A 10644-nucleotide genomic window follows, 5' to 3' on the forward strand; every position below is an offset into this window, starting at 1 on the left:
TTACACAATGACGTTATTTGTAATCCATTCTCTGAAATATGATACTCGCGCATATCCAGAAGGATAACCTTCATCACATCCTTCGTTAGCAATGAACGATGTCACACCAACTTGCACGCCATCAACCACCAATGGGCCACCGCTTTCACTCTAAAATAAAATTATATTCTTCAGTTATATCTATTTATCTGAATAATTTGTGTGAGGTCAAGCAGCAAATTAAAATTAATTAGTAAATCACTTATTCAAAGATGTGAATGGATTTGTAAGTATTGTTCTCTTATAACTAGTAATGCATTTAGCAGAATACTTAAACTCATCAGAAAAGAGCGAAAAATGTGGCAAATTACTTGGAAATACTGTATATTACAAACGCCGCATTAGTGTAGTGTTATCAGAAAAACAGTGCTGCTTTTTGTTTTAAATATTTTATTTTGTATGAAAGTGAAACCCATTAAATTAAATCATAAATTCATTTAATGTTTAACCACATATGATTACAATGCTATACACAAGGTAATTTGAGGATTATACTAACGAATTTAACACAATCATCAGCTTAAGAATTATTACGGTGCTATCAGCAGCTGTCTTCGATGTGAAATGCGTGTCTGTTAGCTTTCGCCATGATCTTATTTCTACCAAAGGGGACTCCATTAAAGCGTTGTTTGATAAACTCTGTTAAATTCTTCCTGACTAACTTTCCAAGGATCATCGAGTGTGCGTGAAGTTGACAGTTCAGCTCTCCCATCAACAGCGGGAACCGAGAAAAATCCATCAGAAGTGTGTCAGGGAATGTCGCGGGAAAGAATGAAAATGTATGATATATATTTCTTTTGCACGTGCCTTCCTCTCCATATACATTCTCACTGACTTGACCGAATGACTACATGCATTGTACTGGGTGAATGACAATGCCAGATGTGTCCCTGCCATATATTGTTGAAATATCATGACGGTGTTACATCTCCATATTGTTCACCTGGTAATAAGCTTTATTAATTTTAGTCTTTTCTTTTACTTCACTTAGCATAAGATTGGCACTATGATAGGAACAATCAACAACTATAAAGTTGCATAGAAATCTTTTCACGCATTTACGTACCTAGCCTGAACGACCTACTAGTTCTGTTCGGTATGGCGTATTTTATGCAATATAAATTAACCAACTCAAGAAATTAATGTGGTACAAATCTAATCAGTTCTACATATAAGCTTATGCTTATGTATTTCTTAATATTGCATCTGTGTTATTTTGGGATGTAGTCTAATAATATAGATTTAGGAGCGCCCTCTGAAACATAAGCTATTGAATTAGTTAATAATCAGGACATGAAATTTGCTTTTAGCTTTCAATTGCAACTAGTAGATCATAGAATTGGAAATCCCATTTTAGGCTCAAAACTATGATATTGAGACTCAGAATTAGGTATCTATTTTGATTCTAGATTTGAAAAATAAATTGAATTATTGTTTTGAATTTTTTCGAAACAAAATCTTGAAAATTCATAAATAGTTACAATGCTGTTTGTGACAATTAGAACACCAACGAAGACATATTTTATAAAGCGGATACACTTTATATCATAATGAGTAGCAGTAGAGATTGCGTTTTGCACACAGTTGTATTTGCAGCTTTATAGTAATAACATTATTTAATGTAACACTACTGCAAACACTTCATTTATTTTCACGCCGTAACCCCTTACACCTGATTACAAGAATTCCAACATTCGAACCACCTTCAACTACAAGTTGTCAAATGACGTAAGGCATGAGCAATTCCGACTAAAATTTTGGACTTTAACGTCATATCCAGTACAAAAGGCTGAATACGTTTTAAACGACGCGATATTAAATATTTGAAAATGCATATTGTTTCAGAATATGTTTACTTACCATGCAGGGACCCTCTCCACCTGGTCCTGCAGCACAAATATCAGCTTCATCAACCGTACTTCCATAATATGCAGCACATAAGTCATTTGTAATAATGGGTAGCACTACGTACCTCAACTCTGAACTGCTTGATGCATCTAAAAGTCAAAACATTTATTAAATTTCTAGTTTCAATTCCAGTTTCAATATACAATATTATGATATTATTATATGTCCACTGAATTATTTAAATAACAGGTTAATAATAACGTAAATATACTGTACTGCTTTGTTTTAAACTAAAATGCTATTAAAGTAACATTATTGTTTTCTTAATAAAGTATAACACAGTGAGGTATTTTAAATGAAAACATATAAGATTCTCTCTATTAGGTATTAGTAAATGCTATTCATACAATAATGAAGGGTTGGATGCAAGAACCAGGTATGTCCACTTTTCGAAATTTTTCCGGGGATGACTACTTCCCGCTTTAACTTCCCGATGATCACTTTTTGTAGGTGCATCCTTTGCATTAAAACACTGAATATAATCATCAGATCCACATGATTCTTGCCTTTTCCATTCCTTTTCCTACCGGAACACGTGAAAATCTCAAATTGTTAAAAATTGTCCTACCTGGTTCTTGCATCCAACCCTTCATATTCTTTTATTACTTATTTTATAATATGTAGTCAGTTCCTGTAACTGCAAATTTAATAACGTTGGACTTTGTTTGATGTTGAATTTTGAGTTAACCCTTGTATATTACCGAAAAAAAATATAGCATAAGAGATACCGTTAGGTTCCTTAGAGATCCCAACTAAAAATTAATAATTATATTTGTTTCGGTCAAAATTTTATATATACACATTTTAAAACAATACTTTATTTGATTGCACTCTAACTCAGACTGTCATCTTCGACATCATTGGCATAATACTCCTCCAAAATATAAAATTAATATTTGATGATTATAATCGTCTAAAGGTAACAGCGAAACTATAACCCAAAGTATCATCTTGTTAGAATTGTTGCCTTAAGCTTAGGCGCCGACTTGAAGAAAATATTGGGGGGGCAAGCAATGAATAATTATATCATCGTATTCAGCCGTTTTTCATCAACTGCTTGAACGCCCCCCCCCCCCATAGGTTTCGTTCCGCTGCGAAATTCACCACCTAAGTCAAATTTGCCCAAAGAGATTCAAACAAATTCAAGTTGAAAATTTGGGAATTCCATTGCAAGTTTGCGCACCACATTGATCGTCACTTGTCATATCAAAGCTGCTAGAGTGTTGGTTGAAGCTTAAGTGCTCTACTAAACAGTTTCGAAAATAGCGTTTTCTATCGAATAAGAAAGCTGTTCCTAATATTGAATTAAAGGCACGACGAAGTTTAAGACAGACATGCTCTTTGTTAATTTTTCATCTGACTGGATTATATTGCGGGGGTGAGGCCCCTACTTTCAAATATTGGGGGGACCAAAAGTGTCAGCCCCCTCTTCCCCGAAGTCGGCGCCTATGGCCTTAAGTAACAAGCTTTACTCATTTGAAACTAGAGGCTTTGTTATTCACAAGCTATTCAAAAATATAAATAAGTTTCAAGTTATCTATCGCTTCAAATAGTAACTTTAGGAAGAAAAAGAGGTCACAAACGATGTAGCGTAATGTAAGAAACCTTTCTCTTTGGTACACAGCCAACTTACTTTATTATGTCAACAATGAAGTAATTTTAATGAACAATATGTTAGGAGTTTCTGCCATCAATTCAGCACTATATAAACCATTAACTTTGCTCGTTTGGTAAGAAGAAACAAGAAAGTGAAATAATTGATTACTTACATGGGTATTACCTTTGGGTCCTATTACGAAACCAGTGGTAAACAATCATATTATACATAAAAGCAAAACAACAGGAAACAATAATTTTGTTCAATATATTAAACATACAAGAACGGGCTTTTAGATACCCACTTTCACTTAAGAGCTAACTGCATATAATATTGCTGGGGTCCCACAGTAGTACACAAGGGTAAAAATTACGTCATGATTGAAAGAGACAATTAATTTTCAGATTAAAGGAAGTAGTTGACTTTCTCCCCAACTGAAAGAATGAGGAAACAATAATGATAATTTTGGTTCATTATCTAGTAGTAGTTCTTTCTATTTTTTTGATACAAATAGTTGTACTTACTATCGGAAAGCTGGCCCCATCCACTTGCGATTGTTGCAGACCCAACGTAATCATTTGACCCACTTGCAAGTTGAATAGTACTGACGTAATCTATTAGTGATAATTAGAAATCATTTTACTAAATGAAGAATTTGGTAATGTTATTAGTTACCAAATAATAACGAAAGACAACTTTAATTATGCATTACTTTATAAAGATAAATGACAACATGTAGACTTCCGCTTTAAGAAGTAAAGTGATTGTGGCTTATGTGTGTGTGTTTAATACTCTCGGACTATATATCATCCATGTTGACAATTGAGATTAGATTATAGAAAACGAAATACAATATATTCCTGAAATAGTTTTGTTTGATTAAACTGTCTGATATTTTCAGTTTCCTTCCGTAATGTCCACTCTGTGTGCTCAGTCTGTATACATTCTGCTGTGTGCAGTTTCCTTTCTGCACGAACATTAGTTTCTGTATGCGTATTAAGTAAACCGTCAAAGAAACCATTCTATCTATTAAAAAAGCTATCTGCATCAAGGTGGATTATTCCGCAGGCTTTCTTTAATATATAAGTGAAAGGTTGATATCCTTTCTTCAAATAGTTGATGGGTTTATACATGTCCCGTTGTATGATATGAAATTTAACATATGTCCCGATGTATTTATGTCCGCAAGTCCACTGATTAAAAGAATATTTTAATCACTGGAAACTTTTCAAGAATATTGGTTTGCAGGGCTTATTGTCGAATCATAACTCATCATACCTTGTTTGAAAGTTTATAACCCACATAATATATGCAATAAATATATGGTACATTTCAAGTATAGAGAATAAAGACGACCAAAACTAAACACTTCAATTATTAGGGTATAAATTCATTTTTTTAACAAATGATATTTGACAAACTTATACTTACGTCTACGAACTTATATAATGACTGAATACATATTCCATTATACTTTTCATTAAAGTATAAACGAAACTGATATTTTCCTAAATATATCAAACTGAAAAAAGATACATAAAATTTGTGCCTTTATTTAAAAACAAAAACCTCTTGATTTGCAAAATATGCAAATCAGTTACTACTTCGGAATTGGCGTGATGTTTGTAATGTTGAGATGAGTTGATTTTGTTCGCCGTGTAGGCAACAATTACAGCAATACATTATCACAAAGATGTGTAAATTCCGATTTAGTCACTGACTTGAATATTTTACAAATCAAAAATTTTGTTTTTATATAATGGGACCAAATTGAGGTACATAATTAATTTTCTTTAAGTTTTATGCTTTATGAGATTAGAAGAGTGAATATGGATGAGTGCCATGCAGGTTTTACTTATTTCACTTTCTGGAGTTGCACTTTAAATAATCATAAAACAAATGTGGTAACTAGCGGATAGGTGCTCGAAGAGTTTTAAGTGCTGAAAGTAATGTTTTCTAAGACATGTAATGTATAGGCACGTGCTTGAAGACCAGATTAGATCATACTGTATGTGAAGGCCTTTACCAAAACACGCTACGTTCAGAGTTCTTTTTAGCGAAAATTGATATAGCGCTTGTTTCAAGTTCTTCCTACTTCTTGCTACTTGAAACAAAATAAAAAGTGTGGAAACACCTAATAGAATCCTATGTGAATAGCAGAGTTAATTATATTTTTTTCCAGAACCTACCATGTCCATAACTGGTTGTTCCTAAAACCTATTTGCTCATTTCAGTCAATAGTCTTGCAGGGAATGATCACATGGTGTTCACAGTAAAAACCGCATCTTTTAATTTGTATAACAGTTCTTGAAAAAACAAATGATATCTTATATTCTTCTAAACTTTACCGACCTACTTTAATATCGCGGACTGATATAAGTGTTTCTTCGTTTGCCAAAAACATTCAAAAACACTATTGTCTTTAAACACTTAGAACATGGAGTTTTCTGCAAACGATCACATAAACAAACTTGAAGAATACTTGGGAAGGGAGCGGAGAAAGCCCAAGGGCCCTATTACTGTAACCACAGTAGCGATAAGTACATATTTGAGAATGCGCAGCTGTCCAAACAACTTTTAGCTTTCCATGTTGCTTACTGGAGGAAGCAATACAAGAACGTAACAGTCATCCTAAAGGAATATTATCCATCAGTTTTGACCTGATTGAGAATTAGACTCTACCTAAGACGTAGATTTTTCGAGACATTCTGCAGATGCGCACACATCCTCAGCATCTTCACCAACAAAGAATAAGGAGCTCAGCGGAGACAAATTGTTCTTTTATCAAAAGTTGTAAAATGAGGTTCTTAGCGGTTGCAAGAAAATCACTTTGAGTCTGTGTCACTTTCCGAATACCACCATTTTACCCTGATTTCACAAAAATGTATCAACAATATCATGTTCTCACAAAATAGACTAATAACTATGTTGTACTCTACATATGTGCCTTCTACGAGAAAAACAAAATCTTCTTTGAGTGAATCTTTCCCATTCCTGCCCATTCTTTTATGTGTTCAGATAGAACTTTTAGAGTTCTCTAGGGGAAGTATGTAAATTGAAAACTATCCTGTATTCCTCTGTATATGACAAATGCTTCGAAATTTTTTGCCTGGTACGTTGTTGAAACTGGCCCATATCATTGTTTTTGACGTCAGGTACTGTTCCGAGGAACCTCGAGGCCATGAAGAGCTTCAACATTATGGAAGCAAGGTATCTTTTCAAACTTCCAAACAAGCAGCAAGTAGGGCTTTCGTGCTGCATATTCTATAACGCATGATTCACAAACAGACTGAGAAAACATGTATAGGAAACACCAGAGTACGAAGCTGGTGCGTCTTAAGCATCCCAATCATGTCAACCAGCAGAAATAGGTGGACATTCCTTGTCTGGAACCTGACAACCTGGGGTACTACACACACTTCGGATATATCTCTGAGACTACCGGCAAATCCAAATGTGACGTACATAAAGATATTTATGAGTAATGATCTTAACAGACATTTTTCAATCACGCGTATTTGTTTACATTATTTTGTTGCGTTCTTCGTGGCAGAAAAATATACTACACTATTTTACTCCTTCAAATATTTCAGGTACACAATATCATTATTTGAGAATTGAAAGACAAAAATATTAGAAAACCAAAGAAACTATAATAAAAGCATAAGTTACAAGAATTACTTCGTAAATATAATAAAAACAATTCTGTTAAAATACAAATAAGATGTTATATCAAAAGAACATAAAAAATTAGGGATGGGTTAATCCACCTCCTTCCGCTTAATGGGTTAAAATTTACCAAAAATAGTAGGTTATTGACCTTTTTCGTGATGGTTTCTTACGTTTTATAGACCCCTCTTAATTGTCAAATAAAAAGCTAGTGTGTGATGTTTCTCCCTGAAAGGATATATTCATTCTTTGAGTAGAATAAAAAGGAAAGGGTAGAGTGGAGCGTCCAGAATCCGGTTAGTAATTCTTTAGATATTCACTACAGTTCATATCGTTTCCGTTCGTAGATTAAATTTAAAATATTGAAAACTATTTACAAGACTTCTTCCTGTGTTGGTTGATAATCATATCTTTTAAATCAAATGTCAACTTCTTTTTTTCTAGGAGTCAACTGCAATCGTGTTACATATGTTTACTACAGATGTATACATTTTTTGTCAGCTTCATTCAGGAAAGCAAACGTCGACATTCTTTGCTTATTGCTTATTGAACATGTGGTAATTGAAAATACGAAGTCAATGAATTTGCATCATTGTTTTGTAATTTATGACATTTTTTGTAAAGCTACTTATGATCATTACTTCTTTCCTTGTGACGTCACAGTTTCTTAAAGTTAGAATGGCAAGTAGGGTGACATGATGCTCAGAAAAAGAATTCGTGATAATATCATGATCAGAATTGATGGGTAAGCTACATTGTTAGGAGTGTCATATATCAAATCATATATTAAAAAATAGTGTCATGCCATAACTATTAATGTGTCAGCAACTTTCGAGACACGTACTTGAATATCAGCAGATAATCAACCTGGCATTCAGTGACGACATGACAACGCTTAGTCAATCAAATTGCTTGTTGTACGTCGTTTAGGTTTATAGTTAATAATGCTGCATTGAACATTTTTCATTTTTGTGTAACATTTATAAATTTTGTTCCGATTGGTTTTCAGTTACATCATCCATTAGCTTATTCTTTCTCAAATTGGTAGTGTCTCCATGTTTTGATTGGTTTTCAATGGCATTACTTATTAGCATTCTCTTATATGATTGGTCGTTGACCAATATAAAAATCAACTTTTGATTTTCAATTTGTATACCGGTGTAGATTATTGATCTGATTGTGTATGTATTTTTTAATCAACGACTATTCTTTGTTTTATTACTGTGGCTTTTAACAATTTAACAGAACAAGTTTTCGTTTGAAAATCAACGGAACGAATTTGAGGCAATTTCAGTATTATTTTCGGTTTTATTTGCTGTAATCTCGAATATTAAAATTTTACCCAAATACAAGTTTTATCTCAAAAGCTACGCATTTCGCTTGTTATTCAGTGTGAGTTTGATTTTCATCAGTGGTGTGATTCTTCAAGCGCCTTAATTCCGAGTTTCCAAAATATCTGATTTCTCAAAAACTACATGTGAGGATCATATTGTTTGTTCTCGAAAACTGTGCACGAGAATTTGTTAAAAGTATTCACTAATGCGTGGTTATTGTACATTACCAATTTTAGAATTATAAAATGATTATTTTTGGAAAATTGCGCATGAGAATTAAATTATTTTTTCTTGGAAACTATGTCTAAGAATTTGTCAGAACTTTGAGGAACGTGATATTTTACTCTATCAGTTTTTAAAATTATAATCCTTTTTCGAAATTACGCACGAGAATGATATTTTGTTCTCGGAAACTGTACTTGAAAAATTGTTATAAGTTTTCATTAACGTGCGATTGTTGTAGACATCAATTTTTAGATTAGTAAAATTTTATTTTTCGAAAATCGCGCATTAGAATTAAATTGTTTTGTTCTTGAAAACTACGCCAGGGAATTTGATAAAAGTTTCAGTAACGTGATTTTGGTACACTATCGATTTTTACTGCAATTCCTGCGGTATATGTAAACGGTCCCCAATTTAATAAGTTCATTATTATCTAATGAACAGAGGTTCGAGTTCGCATTTTGAAATGCAATGCAGGAATTGAAGACTAACTTGAAGGTACTGGACTTAACTTCTATGCTGAATACATTTACTTTCATTTGTAGCAAGTGAAGATATGGGAAAATAAAATTTTGGGGTTTACTCTGAGTTTGCCTGAAGTAAAATTTACCCTATATTGTAATAGAAAGCGATTATGAGCAGGATTGTCAGTTAAATTTTTTAAATTAATCTAAATTTACGAGATTGTTGGAGTATTTTGAAGCCTGTGTCTTTTCAAGGAAGTTCCTAAAACAAGATCTCATGGAGTTAAAGTGCAGTACAAATAATTAAAAGAAGATGTGGCACAGAATCATATGATGTCATTAATTCAAAATATCGATAGATTGATAATTAATATTGTAAAACTTTGTCCCATATAGGTTATAGGTAGTGCGTTAATAAAAAGTGTGTCCGGAATCGACTCCCACTTCCGTTTTTATTATGAAAGTTCCACTATAAAAAGTATTTTTACAAAATACTATACAAATAATCTCTCCAAATTTACAAGGTTAGTTATAGGTAGTTCTTGACCGTAAGGTCACAGACAGGATTTCTGCAAAGCCCCGAAGCAGGCTAGGTAGAGTGGAGTTAGGGGTCCAAAGCTCCGAAGCAAGCAGTGGGTTGGTTAAGTGACCACAGAACCCCGAAGCAGGCTAAGCGGCTGAGGTTGGGATTCCCGATAAAGCCACGAAACAGGCTAAGCCAGGAGAAAGGAAATGCATAGTCCTGACGCAGACTAGGGCCTGGAGTTAGGTTATTCCTAATATTCCGAAGCAAACAATAGGAGGGTGTAGAAGGCCCATGCCCTTCTCCATCATCTGCATATCGAAATGCAGATGAGGGGCACATTTACATATTGATATGTAAATATATATATATATTGTGGTAAAATTAATTGCTTAAATTCTAGCATATTCATTGCATATTAATTAGTTATTATGATTAAAGATATGTAAAACACTGAACATAGTACGTAAATATTAATACAATATTGTATTATATTGTATTTGTTCAATTGTGTTTATTCCTTTTATAGGCTTGTTATAGTGGTTTTTCGAGTTGCATCTAATTACCGAGTCGTTGTATAATGTATGTTTTAAAAGGGGATGAAGGAAGAATTATATTAATATTCATATACAATGGATAAATTAAAGAAGAAATAGGCAGATTCTATAGGAATCATGCATGGATTTCAGAATGATGGAAGACAGAGCTAGCGCTGAGAGAAGTTTTTTTTTTTCTCCCGACTTCTTGTCGCCAATACTTCGAGATGTGAGGTCTTCACAACTCATCATATATAGAAATCACCAGAAGAAGGAAAAATAAGACTCCTTATACACAGGAAGTAGCCTACAAACTTCCTTAGTGGAACCACACTGAAGTGGATACAGTGGG

General features: G+C 33.4%; 1 protein-coding gene across 1 annotated transcript; it reads right to left on the bottom strand.

Moving 5' to 3' along the window:
- On the bottom strand, positions 1 to 6805 carry LOC145685320 (chymotrypsin BI-like). Its single transcript, XM_081757695.1, has 4 exons — positions 6661 to 6805; positions 4069 to 4158; positions 1900 to 2036; positions 1 to 150 (listed from the first exon to the last, which is right to left on the bottom strand). The coding sequence occupies exons 1-4, from the start codon at positions 6803 to 6805 to the stop codon at positions 1 to 3; spliced, it is 522 nt and encodes a 173-aa protein (XP_081613821.1).
- Positions 6806 to 10644: the final 3839 nt, after the last annotated feature.

Source organism: Thermobia domestica, chromosome 5 (assembly GCF_964235325.1).
Source record: "Thermobia domestica chromosome 5, izTheDome1.hap1.1, whole genome shotgun sequence".
NCBI lineage: Eukaryota > Metazoa > Arthropoda > Insecta > Zygentoma > Lepismatidae > Thermobia > Thermobia domestica.